This window comes from Eleutherodactylus coqui, chromosome 8, assembly GCF_035609145.1.
Source record: "Eleutherodactylus coqui strain aEleCoq1 chromosome 8, aEleCoq1.hap1, whole genome shotgun sequence".
Taxonomy (NCBI): Eukaryota; Metazoa; Chordata; class Amphibia; order Anura; family Eleutherodactylidae; genus Eleutherodactylus; species Eleutherodactylus coqui.
In genome coordinates, this window is record NC_089844.1 from 81,890,094 (window position 1) to 81,910,707 (window position 20,614).

Below are 20,614 nucleotides of genomic sequence, written 5' to 3' on the forward strand. Positions count from 1 at the left end.
CGGACTGCAGCGGCTAGGTGAGTATTGCTTTTTTTTTTCTTTGCAGCATTCTTGGCTGCGTCTTCAGCCGAGCTGAAAACGCAGCCAAAACGCTGGCATAAGGTATGCCAGCGCTGCTGAAATGGGGCGGAATCTGCAGCAAACGCAGCGTTGCAAAACGCTGCATTTCTGCAAACGCCCTGTGTGAGGGAGGCCTAAGAGACTCTGTATCTCTAAGCAAAGAATAAATAGTCATGCGTCTTAGTATAAAATTGATCCTCCAGCTGTACTTCATTAGTACCACTTACTTTTCGGGCCTTTTCTGGCCTCTCTCAACTTTTTGAATTAATTTTTTTAATGAAATAGAAAAATGTCTATTTCACCTCCTAACGTGTTTTATGTTCTACAGTGAAAAAAATATGGTTATATTAGATTTCCAAATCATTGTATTCTTTTTGTCTTTACATTTGTATTCACTTTACAGTTTTACAACTTTTTGAAATTGGGGTTAAAAAAACCCTTTCATTTCTGCAAGCTCTTATTAGGTTACACTGGATCCAGAAATATTTTTAATCAGATGGACCCACAGGTATTTTGAAAAATAAATTCTGAATAGTCTATTTGACCTCTGAGGTAATGAAAGAATAGTATTCTGATCAGTACTGTAGTTCTAATGTTTGCCCTGGGCCCTTTTTTTTAGATTTCATTGCGTGGCTGTTTAGAGAGCAAGTAAACCTTAAACGTACAAAAGAAAAACCGAAAAGAAAGCAAACCAAAAACATTTTGTGCCAATTGCAATTCATAACTGAAGTCGATAGCCAAGAAAGAGCCACAAATGATCTAGTAGATATGGCCCATTTGTGTCGTTTGAATTATTCATTCATAGTGATTTTTGTGGGATTTAAGCTTCAGCAAGAAAAGACAAAAATGTTTTTTGTTCCAAAACCAGAAAATTTCATTTTAAAATACATCAGGCATTCCCCCCTTTGCATCGACAGTACATGGTAAGTACTGTTACTAATAACACATACTTTTTCATCAAGGATATATGAAGAAGACTGAAGGGTAATCAGAAACATTAAGGTTGAGTGCCAGTTGCAAAGGAATCAATGGTGCTAAAATTTTTCAGTAGCGGGTATGTTAATCAGCTGCATTATTGCCCATATAACATTGTATGTGGCAAGCAGTGGTCGAATATATATTCAGATTTCACTTTATAACAGCTATGTAAAAAAAAATATTGCTTATAACCAAGTAAAAAAATAAGTTCACATGAATTATCTTAAGAAGAGAGTGTTTATATTTTGGACACACATTTTCGACATAAAATATTAGCTGCAAATTCGATCACTGCTTGCAGTATGATTCTAATGAAAGGAACTATGAGAGTGGTGTGATTTGTTTAAAATGTGGTTTTATTGTGGTGCACCTCATTTAGTTTTACTTTTGATTATGATTTTTGCTTTATGATTTATGTTCCATTTGTGAAACCAAATCTTTCATTAGAATTGAAATATTTTTTTCATGTGAAATCACACAAATATTTTTTGATTTCTCAAATAACATTATCTTTATATCATTTTATCTTATAATTCACACTGCTTGCTTTCATTGCTTTTGTGATAGGGAAAAAAAGTACTTATCTAGGCCCAATAAATATTTCGTAGTCTAAGCTTTTGGATAGGCACTAACTTGTCTTCGGATCCAAAATTAAACCATACATTTTTTTAACACTTTATTTCTCTTAAATATTGTGTTTTTCTAGCCCCGAAGGACTGCTTTTTTTTCCTCTTGATTGGTTACTTCTTCTTTTTTTAATTAGAGTTTTATACAGAAAATATTGGATTAGTAGAACATTAATATACAATATTATTGCATTTTTTTACTTTATCAGTCACCAAAATAACTATAATGTTATTAATGCTTAGTATGAAAAATGTCTGGAAAATATTCTTAAAGATGTTTTTGAAAAAAACAAGTTTCCCCAGAAAATGTAACTCACATAAACAATTTAAAATATATTTAAAAAGCACTGTTAATGAAAGATATTTTAGTGTAATTTTATAAACTCAAAAATTGCAATATCAGAGCTTCGTAATGCACAAAGTGGGACATTTACTAACAAGTCTATGCCAGAATACTTGAGTAGAAATATCTCAAATTTGAGTGCAAGCCCAGCTTGCATAAGCATTTTGCGATCTTTCTTTCTCCTGCACTAGCCCACCACTTTTCCTAAAAGTGGGCGAGGCTTTGGGAGAGGCATGGTCACCCTGGACCAACAGATTTATGTATAATTTACACCCCAAACAGATTTTAATTATACCAGAAATGTATGCCTAATAGGGACCAGGTGCACATTTCTGTGAAGGTGCAGGGAGAACTTTATGTATTCAGTGTATTGTGCATTGGGGAAACTCTTACTAAGCCTGGCACAGGAAATGCTGGGCTTGGTAAATTTCCCCCATAATGTTAAAAAACAACACATATAGCAAAGTGAATGTTGTACTTAAATTTATATATTCTGCATTTTAGATTCTTTTTTGGCTGTTTTTGTTCAGTTTTTTAAATAAATGTTTTATTCTAAATGAAACAAAATATAAATATAGTCATCATATTATACCACCTAAAATTCATTAAACAAACTACTCAGGCCAACAAAAAAACAATAAGGCCATGATTAATAATGCCATTAATTCTGAACAGATTTCTATCATGTCTCTTGTGGCGGTTGCCCTCGGTTATGATGAACTAGCTGCTATTAAGTCTCTAAGGACCTTGAGAGCATTGAGACCTCTACGTGCATTATCAAGATTTGAAGGCATAAGGGTAAGACCCAAGGATGGAGATAGGGATGTTCTTATTTTTCTTTCTATAGGTTCATGTTTTAGTGTATTCAGGATGGACTTTAACCAAGAAAAGATGGTAAGGATACTAATCTTGATTTTATTAACAGGTGGCTATAAATTTTCACAATATTTCATTTTTTAAAGATTTTTAGGTGTGAGGCGCAGAGGACTTCCAACATCATGATCTGCATAAGCCATTGGTTTATGATGCGCTAAATGATTTAAGATTTGGGAAAACCAATGAGATTATTACTTTTGTGTTTTTGTATAGGTATCTTTGGTTAGCTTAATAGCTAATGCCTTGGGCTACTCAGAATTAGGGGCTATTAAGTCCCTTAGGACACTAAGGGCATTGAGACCTCTGAGGGCCCTGTCACGGTTTGAAGGGATGAGGGTAAGATAACCTTAAAGACCTTGAAATTAATGCATGCATAGAAATAAATCATGCATGTTAGAACAAGCACAAGGAATGATAAATCCATGCAGAGATGCTGCAATAATCTCATAAGTACTGTTTATCATTAACAGATATTGGATAGGATGCTTTTAACACATTGCAAATACCATACGCTACCACATGTATCAGCTTTGCTCATGATTGAGTCTATTCAACAGAAATAGTACTAACTTCTTTTTAATATTCTTATTTTGGTTCACTTGGGCACACTGTATACTACAGAAGCCAACATTTCATCCAAAGTGACAAGCACCTTTTTAAGAAAAGTTGTCACGGCCCAGTTGTTTTTGTGATATATATTTATATAACGATCAGTCATAACATTAAAACCACCTCCCTAATACTGTATAGGCCCCCCTCATACCACCTGAACACCTCTGACCTATTGAGGCATGGATTCCAACACGATGTTAGTGGCAGATCTCGTAAGTTGTGAAGTGAGACTTCCATGCATCAGGCATATTTTCCCAGCACATCCCACTGATGCTCTATCGAATTTAGCTTTTTGAGTTTTGGGTCAACTCAGCACCTTGAACTCTGTCATATTCCTCTAATCGTTCCTGAACAAATTTTTCAGTGTGACAGAGAATACCATTGCTATGAAGGGGTGTAGTTGGTCTGCAACAATGTTTAGGTAGGTGGTACATGTCAAAGTAACATCCATATCAGTGCCAGAACCAAGGATTTCCCAGCAGAACATTCCCCAGAGCATCACAGTACCTCCGCTGGCTTGTCTTCTTCTCATAGTGCATCCTGGTGCCATCTCTTTCTTAAGTAAATAACACACAAATACCTAGCTATCCACATGACATAAAATAAAACATGATTCATCAGACCAGGCCACCCTTTTCCATTGCTCCATGGTCCAGTTCTGATGCTCATGTGTGCATTTTTGTGATGCTCACATGCCCATTCACTTTTAGTGGTGGACAGAGGTTAGCATGGGCACTCTGACCAGTCTGCAGCTACATAGTTCCAAATGTAACAAGCTGTAAAGCACTATACTATATGTTTTGACACCTTTCTATTATAGCCAGCAGTTTGTGCTACAGTAGCTCTTCTGTGGAATCGGACCAGACTGGCTAGCCTTTGCTCCCAACACGCATGATGAGCCTTGGGTGCTCATGACCCTGTCGTCAGTTCCTTGGTTGTCCTTCCTTGGACCACATTTGGTAGGTACTAACTACTGTGTGCTAGGAACACCTCACAAGTCCTGCTGTTTTGAAGATGCTCTTACCCAGCAATTTAGCCATCAGAATTTGGCTCTTGTCTTTTCGATCACACTACAAGACACTTACACTACACATTTGCCCATTTTTCCTGCTTCCAACATATCAATTTCAAGAAGAAAATGTTCACTTGCTGCCTAACATATCCCACTTCTTTTAATGTTATGACTGATTGGTATACATTCCCTTATATATTATGGCTATGGTCAAAACATTTTCTTAACATTTTAAATGTCTTATTTGGTAAATTCCAGATCTATGAAAATCACGTCTTAGATCCTGAGAATGGGATTGCCTGCTCCCTGTCCTTGGAGATGTGGTCATATACTCAGTTGTATTTTTATCATCTATGCACTTCAGCAGATAATGACTGTGCATGTAGGTCATCAGGTGCTGCCACTCTCAGAATCAGTGAGTTTCCCAGTGAATATGGTAGCCTTCAGTCAAAAGATACAAGTGAAAAAATGGATTTTATCATCGAATCGAAAAAGTGAAGAATTGGTTACTTTATTATTACTAAAAGAATTTATTTTTTGTCTTGGGTTTGAAGCCCTGAAAAAAAAAAGATGTCAGGTATATATTACCTGATTATGGTTAAATATTATACTAAAGCCAGTAGCATCATACATAGCAGCAACATGAGAAAAAATAAAACTTAACCCGTAATTTCTTCTTTTTTAAGCTGCAGTATTAACAATAGGTATATAGTTATGATGAAAACCATGGCATAACAAATTTTGAGTTGATGGTCTAGAACTTCCCAGTAAAGTATTGGGAAGGCATACAGTAAAGTCAGTTGTGCCAGTAGCTGATTAGGTTCATATGAGGATATTGTATTATGCTCGTAATAGAATAAGTGGTTACAGTAGAAAACTTCCTTGAGCCATACCCTGGTAAATCGCAGAAAATACAGTCTGGCTTAAAAATAGATTGTGGGATCCATATCTTGAAACATTTCTGTTTAATAGACCCTTTAATTCAATATCTAATCCTTCCGGCTATCAGAAAATAAATGTATTTCATCCGAAGCATGGATACATTGTTGATGTTCACTTGAATTGCTCCTAAATATTCTTTATGAAAATATTCCTAGACCACTGTCTGTCGCCATGTCATATGTGGTGGATCACTGTTGGTATAACTTAAAACTGATCGAATAACCATTGTACTAATCCATTTTACTACTGGCTCCTAAAACAGCAAGTCTGCAAGTTTTTTATTCTGTGTATATATTTACAAAGAAGTCTAAGAATACAAATGCGATATTGACAAACATGACAGTCATTGCCAAGTTGTGCACAGTCATGTCTTAATACATGGGCTATATGGGCTATCTACTGCACTGTGTGTTTGCAGTTGGCCATTGCCATTAAAGACTTCCTGCTACATTTTTTTCTTCCCACTTTCAAAAAAAAAATCACAACAGTTTTTTTTCATTTCTCCTGCAGCATAGCTACGTGAGTGCTTGTTTTTCACAAAACGAGTTACATTTTCCAGGGGTAACATTTAACTTACTATATAATGTCTTGGAAAATGTAAGAAAATTTCTTAGTGGGTTGAAATGCAAAAAAAAACCAAAAACACAATTGCACCATTTTTGGGGGGAAGGGCTGTTTTTACAGCATTCACTGTGCTGTAAAAATGACATATTATCTTAATTCTGTGGGTCAGTACGATTACGGCGATACCAAATTTATATACTTTTTTTAATATAGTACTGTTTAAAAAAAATAAAATACCTTGTCAAAAATGTGCTTTGCTGTTGTTGCCATTTTTAACCCAAATACATAAACGATATTTTATTAGATATTCATTGGAAGGTCAATAGGCAGCATAGACAAATATTACATTCATGTCCCGTCATCTTGGATGTCAGTATTGTTATATACAGCCAGGATTAACTAAATCCTGGGCTGACGTATTTTTTAATTATTATTAGCATCCCCTGATGAACCCTTCTTAATATCAGTGAAGGGGAAAACACATATGGGAGATATTTTGAATGTACCTGCAGGATCTTTTGGGGCCTTTTATGGATAGGGTTATTTAGTTCTAATACAGTGGTGAGTCTTCAGGACCCGGGTGACACCCTTATCAGGCTGACCACCCTGAGCATAGGGACATTATAGGGATAGTTTGTCTGCCCTCCTTTTTTATTCCCTGCTGTTTCTCTGCTTAGATTATCATTTATTGGTTATCTGGCTTGAAGAAGGATATACTGCTTGAGGCCTTAGTCAGACGGGCGATTTTTCGCGCGATTTGCGGATCGCATGACGGATGCGCATCCGCAAATTGCGTGACCGGTGCGCGCAAGTTGCCCGCAAATCGCCCGAAAATCTGCTCCTAGCCGCGTTTCATTAGAAACGGCCCGGAGCTGTCCAGCGAATTGCATTCAATGGAGACGGCAATAGAGCCGACTCCATCTAAAGCAATTCCGCTGCGGGCGAGCCCGGGATGAATTGTCGGTAAGGGCTTAAATATATAAGCCCTTCCCTGCAATGCATCCTAAAATGTGGTAAAATAAAAAAAAAATTGTATACTCACCTTCTGCCGGCAGCCGGAGCTCCGTGCGGCCGTCCTGCAGTGGGTGTGAAGGGGGTGTGAGTCAGACCTGCCACCTGATTGGCTCACCGCTGAGCCAACCAGGGGCATGCCTCACTCACACCCATTCATGAATTCATGAATGGATGTGAGTCAGACCTGCCCCTGATTGGCACAGCGCTGAGAGGCAGCAGTCACTCACCCATTCATGAATTCATGAATGGGTGTGTGAGTGATACCTGCCTCTGATTGGTCAGGGCTGTGACCAATCAGAGGCAGACCATTCAGCAGGCGGGGATTTTAAAGCCCCGCCGGCTGAATAGTGCCAAGAAGCAGTTCAGGAGAACTGACAGCGGCCGCGGCTGGACTCCGGCTGCAGCGGAAAGGTGAGTATACAATTTTTTTTTATTTTAACACATTTTAGGATGAATTGCAGGGAAGGGTTTATATATTTAACCCCTTCCCGACAATTCACCCCGCGCACGCCGGCAGCCGATTGCTTTCAATGGAGCGGCTGTATTGCCGCTCCATTGAATTCAATGGGCAAACATCGTTCTTCTCTGCCACAGCTGTTACAGCTGTGGCAGAGAAGAATGATTTGTCTTCTATATGTTCTCAATGGGGTCGGCGCTGCTGCCGCCGGCCCCATTGAGCGCATATAGAGAAGAGAACAGGAATCGCAGATCGCAGATAGGTGCGATCTGCGATTTTTTGTTCTATAATTTATCGGACGAGCGCATAAAAAGCGCTCATGTGTCCGATACCATTGCAAAGCAATGGTTTTATAAAATCGCCGGACGCATGCGCATGCGCAAATCGCGGCTAAAAACGCCCGTCTGACTAAGGCCTTAGAGAAAACACTGTCCTTTTGTGTTCTTCAGCAGTTTGTGAGTACCACATATGTGGACCCTACCCTTTTGCGTTTTTTTTTGTAAGAGGGTCGTACTGAGGCTAGTTTCACATGAGCATTTTATCATGGCGATTTTGCCACGATAAAACACCAGCTGAAAATCCACGACCATCTGAAGCATTGGCTTGCAATACATTTGTTCAGATGGACAATTTTCCGATGCGGAAAATCGTCCGGACGGAAAAGATAGTGCATATGGTGCTCATTCCGGCTGGCTGCTTTTATGCAGGATGGAAAAGATAGGTGTTGTACTATCTTTTTGACAAAATATGCCAGCCATTCCCATAGACTCCTATAGGAGCCTATAACAGCAGTCAAACGAGGTAAAGGGGAGGGAGTTTAACAGCGGCTCCTGTTGCTAAAATACCTCCCCTCCTCTTGCCAGCAGCTCCCATAGACTGGGGCAGAGAGGGGGATGACGTTTAGCGCACTAGCTCTGCTAAGCTCGTGCCCCCTCCCTTTGCCAGCCGCCAGCAAGGGGTGGACAAGGGGAAGGAGTTTAGTAGAGCTGAAAAAAAATGTATACATCACCTTAGAAGAGCTGTCATCTCTAGCGTCTTCTTCCAGGTCCCTGCACTGTTCTTTTTTAAAAATCCCGGCCTCCTGAAAGTGCTGCCTCTATTTGGCTGAGTGCTGTGACCAATTAGAGGCAACGCTCAGACAGAGATAACGGCACTTCTAAGGGGATTTATATATATATATTTTTTTTCTCTGCAGCCAGAGCTTATTTCCGGGGTAGGGCTTATATTTCAAGCCTTCCCTCGAAAATCATCGCTGCAGGGGTTGCCTTCATCCCATTGCTTTCAATGCTATCACAGTGTTAAGTGATAAGGGGACTCCCCACGGGGAGGAAGGAATCCCCTGCTACAGTTGTCAGCGGCCCCATTGACGACAAGGTGAAAAGTGACATGCTGTCACATCCAGGGGTTTCACATCCAAGGAATCCACTGCTGTAGCTGCCACAGCCGCGGAAGGGGATAGTGATGGGACCGCACTTTTATGTGCAAAGTTTACCATTGTGTGACCACACAACAAGTGGGAATTTAAAAACGTGCCTGCGCTTTGTCACACGATTTTTAGGCATGCGTTTTGCAAATCGTAAGGAGTATGATTATCCTCTACTCCTTCCATTCATGACATTGATTTGTCTGTACTATGGTATGTTTATTTGTCCTTGCTGAGTATTGACCTTTTAATGAATACGTAATAGTAAGGGTGGCTTCACCCGAGTGTGTTTTTGTGCGTGCATACGCGCGCACAAAAACACGCGCCTCTTACAACCAATACATTTGCTATGGTGTGTTCACATCTTCGTGTTTTACAGGCGTGTGCCTGTAAAGATAGGACATGCATGCACCATAGGGAATGCGCGCATTGCCTTCAACGGAGTCGTGGCTGCTGCCAGCGGCTCCATTGAAGGCAATGGTCTGCTGGCACCCCTTTTTGTATTTCAGCGAAGAGCTTTAAATATAAGCCCTTCCCTGAAAAACAACCATTTTAGTGTAAAAAAAAAAAAATTATATATATTTACCTGTCCGCCGCTGCCGTGTCCCCCGCGGGGATGAAGAACACATCTGCCACATGCGGCAGATGTTTTCTTCATCCCCGCAGGGAATAAAGAATTCCCTGCTGCACCTGTCACAGATTACAGCTGTGGTAGAGGATCCAGCTGCCGGCACCCCTTTGTTTTTCAGGGAAAGGCTTTAAATATAAGCCGTTCCCTGAAAAACAAGCCAAAATAGCATAAAAAAAATTTGAAAAACACATACTCACCTTTCTTCAACTGCCGGGGCTCAGCCGCATCCTCTCTGCGCTGTCCCCGGCTCTGCAATGCAGTTCTTTGAGCAGCCGGGGAATTAAAATCCCTGTCTGCTGAAAGAGCTGCTTCTGATTGGCTGAGGCACTCAGCCTATCACAGGCAGCTCTCGCTTGTCATTCATTCAGCAAGAGCTGCCTCAGCCAATCAGAAACAGCTGTTTCAGCAGGCGGGGATTTTAATTCTCGACTGCTCAAAGAACTGTATTGCAGAGCTGGGGACAGCGCAGAGAGGATGCGGCTGAACCCCGGCAGCTGAAGAAAGGTGAGTATGTTATTTTTTTTTTTTTACACTAGCTTGCCTTGTTTTTCAGGGAAGGGCTTTTATTTAACCCTTTCCAATCCAATTATTTTTTCTCGTTCATTCTCCCCAGCGCCAAATAAATCGGAGCTGGTGAGAATGTATGAGAAAAAATACATTTCCCTGCACCCTCCTGAACTGACAGAGTTCAGGAGGGTGCAGATGCTCACTTCATCGTGGGGGGGCCTGCTTACCTGTCCAGCGTCTTCCGCATTCATCCTCTGCCTCCCGGCTCGGCAATCATGTGACCGCTGGGGTCAGGTGGCACCCAGCGGTCACATGATCGCCGAGCCGGGAGACAGAAGGGAGAATGCGGAAGACGCCGGACAGGTAAACAGGCCCCCCCACGGTGCAGGCTCCCGACTCGGCCTTCTCCTCAGGGGTCCTCGAAGAGGACCAGTGCAGGAGTGTATCTGCACCCGATGTGTCTGATGATTGGGTGCAGATGCACTCCTGCGCTGCAGTGTCGGGCCTGCCCCGACATCGGAGCTGTGGAGGGAAATTATGATGTCCGGGCAGGCCCAACATTGGATTGGAAAGGGTTAAAGCCCTTTCCTAAAAAAACAATTACGGGGTGCCAGCAGACTAAATCAGTTTTTTATGTATTTCTATGAGTAACGAGGGGTATTTTTTGACAGTGCTTTTGAAAGATTTAGTGCCTCCCTTACTATACAGCAATTTATAATTTGCATCTTTTGACCCCATAACCTTTTTTTTTATTTTTTTCATCAATACAATGTGTGATGGCTCCTTTTTTGCATGGTGACCAATAAGTTTATTTGATACCATTTTGGGGTACGTACGACTTTTGATCACTTTTTATTCAGTTTTTTTCTTGAAGGGTGACCAAAAAAGTGCAATTCTGGCATTACCTTTTCTCTGACAGCATTCACCTTGCAGGTCTAATAATGTGCTATTTTAATGATTCGAACCTTTTTTTTTTATGTGAAAACTGGGGAAACGTTTTTTTTTAACTCTTAACATTTTTGTTTTTTATAATCATAAAAAAATCTGTATTTCACTTGTTTGTTTAGTCCCCACAGGGGACCTGAACTTGCAATAGTTTGTTTGGTCATACAGTACAATGCAATACTATAGTATTCTACTGTATTCTGACCGTCAGTCCATTAAGCCGTGCCACTGGCATACATATGTACAGCACATGTTGGGAAGGGGTTAACTAGTTAGCATGGCATTTTTGTAAGTAATTCTGGATAAATAATTACATTTATATACCTACTGGTATATTTTAGAAAGCAGAATTAATATAACATATGTTCATAAGGTTGAAAATAGAGATGGAGTCCAACCTATAATTCTACGATGTTGATCCATAGCAAAGCAAAAAAAGAATGAAGCAGATGCCAATTACCCCAGATTAGAAGAATTTCCATCTTTACTCCAAATATGGCAACCAGAATAAACCTTTTCTCCAGAAAACTACTATCAATGACATCCATTTCCTGCTTATACATGTTCATTGAATCAACCATCACAACATGTATTATATAGACTTCCATAGTCTTACTGCCCTTACAATAAAGAAGCCTCATCTATGATAATGGTGAAGCCTTCTTTCCTCTAGACATAGGGGATGTTTACAGGTCTACATATTAAAAAATCATTAGAGAGATCTCTGCACTGCTCATTCACATATTTTATAAATTGGAACTAGGTCACTCCTATGCCATTTTTTTCCAAACTGAATACCCTAAGGCCTCAGTCACAGGGGCGCATCGGCGCCCGTGTGAATGCAGGAAGGAGACGGACGTACCTGAAGATGGACGTCTCTCTGCAGCGCCGGAGGAAAGAACATGTGACCGGCTTCATTGCCGGTCATGTGTTCTTTCAGCAGCGCTTGAGAGAGACGGCCATCTTCAGGTACGGCCGTCTTCTAACTGTCAGTCACACGGGCGCATCGGCGCCGGTGTATGGATGCCGATGCGCCCGTGTGACTGAGGCTTAAGTTGTTAACTTGTCTCACTACTGGAATCCACATATTCCCTTAATTAATGCAAAAACAATTTTGTACGGCAAAATGTATTTCAATATGTTGTCCCATAAAAATAAGTTATACTCTATCCACTGAGATCCTACCGATCACGACAGTTGGGTTCCTGGAAGTCCTAGAATTAATGGAGCAGTGGTCATGCAAGCGCAGTACTGCTCAATTCATTTCAGTGGGCCTGCAAGAGATAACTGAGTACAAGACTTTCTTGTAGGTCACTAACTGATAAAATTATATATAAAATCATTTTAGAGAGCTATTTGACTATGGTGTGAAGTAATTGGATGAACAGGGAGAATAAAAAAAAATAGATTTGCCTATACAGTAGGGTACAGTTATTACGGCATTTTAGTTCTAAAATTTGCAGAGTAGAACAAACGATGTCATATATAGTTGTTTGTTTCTTTTTTTTCTGTTTTGCGTGGTTCGATCTAAATGTGTGCTCCAAGTGCAGCAAAAGTCTCCATTGATTTAATCAGCAATATTGCAATGCATGCAGTTAATAGTACAACACGTAAGCATGCTACACACTGCTTGAAATGAAAGAAAATAGACAACTCAACTTTAAAATAACACCATTAAAGTTGAACTGTCCAACATGCATGCTCACCTGACTGCTTTACGAAATGAAATTGTATTTCAAACTTCCAGTCCATTTGAAAACTCAATTACAAGAACTATTTCAACAATTTTCATGCGGCCAATACAACTACAACATTTTGTGTATAAACGAGTCATTTTTTCAAGATGCAACAAGTCACCTTTTGTATTGAATTACATGGATGTTTTCTTGCGCCAAACTGATATATCTAACAGAGAGGTATATTTTAACGGGAGGTGATAGCCCCTGCAAAGTATGTGGGAGGCTCTCTCGGGGTCAAATATAGAATTTGTTCTTTTGAGAAACAGTTGTTTGGGAAAGAAAAACAGTAGCTTGTTGGTCTCCTAATTACCATAAGAATAGCATTCCAGTCCAGCCAGAAGACAATTATTCTCCAATGACTAAGGGCCCTTTTACACTGAATGTATTGTTCAGATTCTTGTTGGATGGCGAGAATCTGAATAATAGTCTTTCAGTATAAATGCTTACAGCGACTGACCAACAAATGATACTTTGTTTGCTTATCGTTCATCGTTCAGATCATGCAGTCATAAAAAATAAACAATTAGCACGCGTAAACAAGCAGTCGATCATCTATGAATGATTGTCTGTTTTCTATGAATGGAGGCAGGTGAACAGAGCAATCTACGGCCGCTCCACCTCCATTTACTAAGAGACTACCTCTCCTGTATGAAAGCATAGAAGCTATTATCGGTCGGGCACTTATGCGACTGACAATCATCCAGTGTAAAAGTGCCCTTAAAGATATTGTATGGTTTGAGAAAAACATTTTCAAGTACCTTATTAGGGAATTCTGAGTCAATAGAGGGAGTCTTAGATCCAGGTTTTTTTTATCTGATCAGGGAGTGGCTACAAAGAGCATCTCTCTAGAAGAACATGTACGCAGTTCTGATTGATTTTAACAAGAACTGTGTAATGCTCCAGTTATCTAATGGCAGTGCTACATGGTGATTGAAACCCAAAGTCTCTTAAGGCTGCCTGTTCACGGGCGAATTTTCATTGCGTTCCCCGTGGCGATAATCCGGCCATGGGGAACGCTTTCTATAGCGTTGCTATGGAAATCACAGCCCCCCTGACCACAAGCAGAGAATCATAGCGATTCTTCGCTCACGAGCGGCAAATCACAGCATGCTTCGATTTGCCATGATTCTCCACGGTGAGCCTATCTGTCAGATAGGCTCAGTGCGGAGAACCGTCAGCTGTCCCCTGCTCCCGGGCGGCGGTTCCCACAATGGAGATCCACCGCGGGATATCGCTACGCCTGTGGACAGGCAACCTAAAGGGAATATATATTTTTTAATAGACATATGAGAGGGCCACCTGAGGCTGCACCTAGTGTGGTAACTGGAAAGGTACAGCAGACTGTTCCTAATTTTATCTTACTGCATGGTTTCTATGTATAAACAAACAAAGGCTGTACAAATTGTAAGGTAAATTGCCATAGAGCTCTACTAACGTGGGTACGTGGAATTAGGGAATGGTGGTGGCAAAATTAGTAACCTAGATTTGGCACATCAAGTTCCAAAAATTAGACTTTCTGAACTTACATTAAACAAACAGTTGACAGGGTAAGAAGCAAAATCATTCCATATTTGTCTCCTATGGTCATTGCAGGACTTTTTGAAAAGGTTTGGACCTAACACTAAGTAAACTATTACTTTTTTATGAAGAAATATTCACTGTTTCTAATCTACTACTACATCCAAAGATTTAATTTCTTTAAATATAATAAATCATATATTGTCATTATGTTCCAGTAAATACAAAAAAAGCTCCAGAAGCAAATTTTATCAATTTTATAATCCAATAATAAAATGCATTTACTGAAATAGCTGTAAACCCACTAGGTATGCCACCTGTGAACACTATCTAACAGCACACATGTAATCTAATGTGAACAAACATTACATTCGTTATCTTACCCGGATTCGGGGCAATGGGGTGTCTTCTAGCTTATGGCCTAATTCACAATTCTGCTGGTTGTCATAGGAAACAGTCAACAGGTTTGTCATCAAACACATTATCCGAGAGTTCAGGAAACTAAACTAGTGGCAGGAAATGTTATAAAATAAAAAAACAAATATTACCCATTTTCTTCCGCTCAAATGCTGATGCCCAGGTGGTCTCTCCTGGTCTCTCTGTTTCTGGAGTAATGACATGCCATAGCTACAATGACTGCTGCAGCATATCACTTGCCTAAGCAGTCACAAGCTGTATATCCTAGTATCACTGTGGTCGGTGATTGGCACATCCTCTCTCCCAGAAAGTAAACAATTTGCATTGGGGCCATCTGTACATTGGTGTTGGAGTGCCAGGGGATTTAACAAGTGAGTCAAGTTTGTTATGTTATAACATTTCCTAGTTTCATTTATTGAATTCTCAGACAAACCCCTTTAAAGGGGTTTTCCAAGATATTAAAAAAGTTGCCCGTCAGCAGTTGTGTTAAATTATAAATGCACCTTTAGGCTATAAATCAGGATCACTGCAAGACAACTTATATGATCTATTTACAAAGTTCTTTTATTTCTGAGAATATGTTATTCTGATTGTGAAGTATAAAATTATGTACAAAGGTGGATTAATGGGAATTTAAATATTTAACTTAATATTTTTGGTGACATTTTTTTTAAAATAACATTAAACATATTTTTCATACAGTTTCTATTTTTTTTAGTATCTAAACAAGCATATTATTCACATTTCAGTACTGTATTTTTATTATACTACTTTTTAGTGAATTCCATTGTTTGGTTGTAGAAACCGAAAATCTAATTTTGTCCTCAAAAATATAGGAACCATTTTTTTTAAATAGGCATTGGGTGAATTGTTTTGTTTAAAATAAATTTTGGGCTTTGTTACATTCTATTTAGCTTAAGACTGATGGTTTTATATGCAGTATACAAGCATGGAATTCTGTGAGTCCCTCTCTATAAAATACATATCGCAAGATCTTACAATGTCACAGTAAGTATTTCACATCATTCCTCTACATATACTTTTCAATAGTAAATAAGATGAAAGTTGAATACTGAAGTGCTGTACATGGACACTCTATATTGGCATCACAACCTCAACGCAGATACTGCAAACCTTCCAATTAATGTTATGGAGATGCTTAGAAAACCCATAGACATTTTTATGCATGACTTGGATTTACGTAAACGAAAATCATTGTTTCTTACAGTCATTGCAAATTTGATTTTAAATAAATAAAAACCTAAGTAAATAAAAAATAAGTAAATCCTTTACCTTTTTTAAATTATTTATAGTCAATATGACTGAAGACTGAAGTTTGAAATTGAGCACAGTGAAATATCAACCAAACGGAAATTGTTCTATTTGCTAAGAATGTTTCCATGCACAGAATGGAATAATAGTCTTAGTGAATACATAGTTGCTGCCTGCCTAGCTCCAAATACATCATTAGTGGCTGCTAGTTTGATGGTTTGCTCATGGATCATGTTAAAACTTTGCTTGCACTATGAAGTTTGATCAGTGAAAATGTTACCACTTGCATGTTTATCTAATTTCTTAAGCTCTTATTCCATCTATAGAATCTTCAATTCATCAGACCATACGTTTTATAATACCATATTTAAAAGCTCAGTATATGTTAATTACCTCATTACTTTGGTTGTTTTGTCAAATTTTTGAACATTTTTGCATATTTTACTTTTTTTATCCATTATTTAATTTTATTTTATGTTTTCAAGACTCTATTTAATAACGCAATTTAAAAAAAATTCTTGTTAAATTATTTTTCTAAAAAAACAACTTTAGGAACAATTAAAATACATAATTATTTTACCAATTGTTTTACAATTTTTTTTTTATTTTTTCATCTTTTTATGAGTTACTATCTTTTTAGGTGTAATTAATGGCATACATGTTTGCTTGTGCATCATTTCATCTTTTCTTGTAATTTTAGATTTAATATATTTAATATTCTTTTTATTCTTTTTATGTTCTGTTTCTGTCCCACTATCATTCAAAGCGAGTGATGAAAATTGACACTAATATATTTTCCCCTCTCCGTTCTATACTAGGTGGTTGTTAATGCCCTTATAGGCGCCATTCCCTCCATCATGAACGTCCTGCTGGTTTGTCTAATCTTTTGGCTAATTTTCAGCATTATGGGAGTGAACATGTTTTCTGGAAAATATGGTTACTGCATTAATGTCACTACAGAGGAATACTTTTTAACTGATGTAGTTGATAATAAATCAGACTGCGAAGCGCTTATTAGCCAAAATCTAAGTGCAAGATGGAAAAATGTCAAAGTGAACTTTGACAATGTCGGATTTGGCTACCTTGCATTGCTTCAAGTGGTAAGACATGGATTTTTTAAAATCACATTTAAGATGGTATTCATTTGCAAAATTTGAAATTTAAACATGTTTTAAATCTTTTTACATTTTTTTTTTATTTCCCTTATTTATTTTGTTTTAAATTCCTGTAATTGATGTTTTTATATAAATTTAATCAGTTGTCTCATCAAGACAATCCCTTTCTAAAATTAAACATCTAATCAAGTATATCTTATTGGCACTTTATCTAGATTTTTGGATAAAAAAGTTTTCCCCAAAATTAGACCTTTATTACTCTTATTATTGCAGGACTTCCCTGATCAGACTGTTAAGTCCTATATATGTCCTAAAAGTCTACTGAAGGAAGACTCCTTTACATTACGTTTAGTTATACTTAATAAAAATGTTTTATAAGAAAAAAAGCTTAATAAACACTGCTTGTTCCATGATGTAACATTCCTATATATATGAATCTTAATTGATTCTATCAATTTTACAGGCAACATTTAAAGGTTGGATGGACATTATGTATGCGGCAGTTGATTCACGAAAGGTTGGTTTAAACACATATGTTGGGTCCTTATAATAGGTTTTAAAATACTAGCACGTTACCAGCTGTTCCAAAAGAGAAAACCTTGGTATAGCATTCCGTTACATATTACTTTGGCTTATGTGCAGCATCCTGCAAGTTTGCTGATCTTTTTCAATCTGTGTGAGATTTTAGGTCTCTTAAGTTATACAACCAAGTCTAGTTTTCTTTGATTGCAGACGCAAATGACAATCTCAGTAATATCACATATTTTATGTACTGGGATTATGACCAGGTAATAAGATTTTCTCTATTTTAGTTATATATGTCATGAAAATAAGCCATGCTTGCTTGTTTGGTTGGTTGCTACTAAAATCAATGTAATGTAGAAAACTTGAACAACATTTAACGTGTTAAGATAAATTCTATGTACTACTATACTGTCAATAACAATGCGCTAGTCATGTTAATGGTGGCTACATGAGTATCTAGTTGTTTGTGGCAGCATGTAGGCTCAATGGTTTGCACAGTTGCCTTGCAGTATGGGGTTTTAGGTTTGGAGCCGAACAATGGAAATCTCTGTATTTAGACTATTACCCCTATAATTTTGCAGTGCTCACTTGAGCACACTCCAAAAATATATTGATGAGTTAACTGAAATTGTATGAAATTGGGTTTTGGCCAGTTTCAATGTTTGTAGTGCACGCTACTATCAGCTTCTGTATTATGGTTACTGTCCATGGCCCTCCCAAGGTTCTACTTACCTGAATTTGGATCACAATACAATTCTATAATATTCTAGCGTTGGTTCTCTAGAACTCATTGCATACTAATGTATTTCAGCCGTAATGCATCACAAAAAAGGCTACCAAATTGTACAAGAAGCCAACCTTAGTGTATACTTGTTTGTTTGAGACAGGAAAATTAGATTGTGAACCACATCAGGGACTGATGTGACTGATCCTAATCTCTGTAGGCTATATTAATACAACATAAATAAAAATACTGTGAAAATCTTTTCTGGGAAAACACCTTTAACTCTTTGGGGACTGTCGCCATATATGAACAGCAAATGTGCCAAAAGATTGTATAAAGTAGGCTTGGGAGTCAAGTAGTCATATGTACCCCAAAATGGTACCAATAGAAACTCAAAGTTTGTTATGCAAAAAACAAACTTTCATGAAGCTCTATCAATGGAAAAATAAAACCGTTATGGGGATCAGAAGATGGTGACATCATTTTTAAAAGCTACTTTGTTTTTTTACATCATAGAGCAAAAGAAAACTATTGTTGTAATCCTACTTACTTGCAGAATAAAGTCATCATGTTATTCCTGCAGCAGTGACTAAGCCGTAAAAGCAACGTCACACCCCTCCCCAAAATAGCACAATTGTTTTTTTCCCATTTCACTCTACTTAGCAGGGCTTGAAAGTTTTTTCAGTACTTTATTAGAGATGAGCGAGCGTACTCGGAAAAGCACTACTCGCTCGAGTAATTTGCTTTATCCGAGTATCGCTGTGCTCGTCCCTGAAGATTCGGGTGCCGCTGCGGCTGACAAGTGAGTCGCAGCGGGGAGCAGGGGAGAGCGGGCGGGAGAGAGGGAGAGAAAGATCTCCCCTCCGTTCCTCCCCGCTCTCCCCTGCAGCTCCCCGCTCCGTGCCGGCACCCGAATCTTCAGGGACGAGCACAGCGATACTCGGATAAAACAAATTACTCGAGCGAGTAGGGCTTTTCCGAGTACGCTCGCTCATCCCTATACTTTATATATAACACACTAAAAAGTAGCACTCAAATACACAACTAGTCTAAAAAAAAAACCAAGCCCTCGGGTAACTACATCAATGGAAAAATAAAAAAGTTATTAATTTAAAGTGAGGAGGTGAAAACAAAAATGGCTGCGTCCTCAAGGGGTTCCATGAGTTTTATCAGATGTTTTCTTTTATTGCTCGATGTTAAAATGAGGAGGTCAGCTGCGTATTTCTCCATTGCTTCAGTCAGATAATTATTTACATTTTTAGTAGTGAAATGTGTCCTCTCACAAATGTGCACCTCATGTACTCATATTAGACAAAGGCAGGAAGCGCTTCAATAGAAATGAGCCATAGTGTTCCTTTACCTGTTGCTTTTTATACTTGTCTTTAGTTTTTGCTTTTCATCTTCCTTTATTTTCATTTTCAGGTGGAGCAGCAACCAAAGTATGAAGACAATCTGTACATGTACCTTTACTTTGTTATTTTTATTATTTTCGGATCCTTCTTCACACTCAACCTCTTTATTGGTGTCATCATTGATAATTTTAATCAACAGAAAAAGAAGATAAGTATTTAATATTAAGCTTTTATTGTAAAGTGGTACAATGTTGTGTTTTTCCATTTTACATTATGTACAGCTTTTACCCTTCCTGAATATTTCTACACAGCTACCACCTATAACACTGCTGTAATTAAAGATGCTTACAGGCCAGATATCATATTATGGTAAAACCTGTTTCATATACCGTATTCTGTATGGAAAATGACTCTAACACCAACTGCTCTGTAAACCACATAAGATGCTGACAAAAAAAACAACATTGCCACACACATAAAGACATGTTGCTAGAATGAGGGGGCTGCAGTGCTCCCCATCTGCCAGAAGGAGCCAGCAAATAACAAAGATGGCCCGAAGGGAAGTAGCACTCTAATTGAGCAATGCAGCCCCCTCGTTCTGGTGAACAGCAGGGTCCAATACATATGTGAATATTATATTTTTTACTATATACATGCCAAAGTCTTGTCAAAAACTTGATTTATTATTCTATTTACTTGAAATCTGATGTTTACTGTATGTATAATAGTGTCTCTTTATAAATACACTTTAACCCTTTCCAATCCAATTTGTATTCTGGTTTTCCTAGGGGGCATTCTCTTTTTCTGCTGTTATACAACGGTGCTGTATGCTGGCTAAAGCCAGTATTGCATGAGATGACACATTGGATAGGCTCTGACAGCAGAGAGGCTGGCAATATACAGTAGGAGAACCCTGACGGATGTCTACCAACATCGGAGCTGTACAGCCTTAAATCATAATG

At 38.5% G+C, this 20,614-nt stretch overlaps 1 protein-coding gene across 1 annotated transcript in view; it reads left to right on the plus strand.

Moving 5' to 3' along the window:
- The window catches only part of LOC136576556 (sodium channel protein type 2 subunit alpha-like), a 200,256-nt gene that overhangs the window by 171,885 nt on the left and 7,757 nt on the right, over positions 1-20,614 (plus strand). The window contains exons 21-24 of the mRNA XM_066575925.1: positions 3,097-3,219; positions 16,755-17,036; positions 17,515-17,568; positions 19,723-19,861. Coding sequence (XP_066432022.1) covers positions 3,097-3,219; positions 16,755-17,036; positions 17,515-17,568; positions 19,723-19,861 — 598 coding nt within the window. The remainder of the gene's footprint in view (positions 1-3,096; positions 3,220-16,754; positions 17,037-17,514; positions 17,569-19,722; positions 19,862-20,614) is intronic.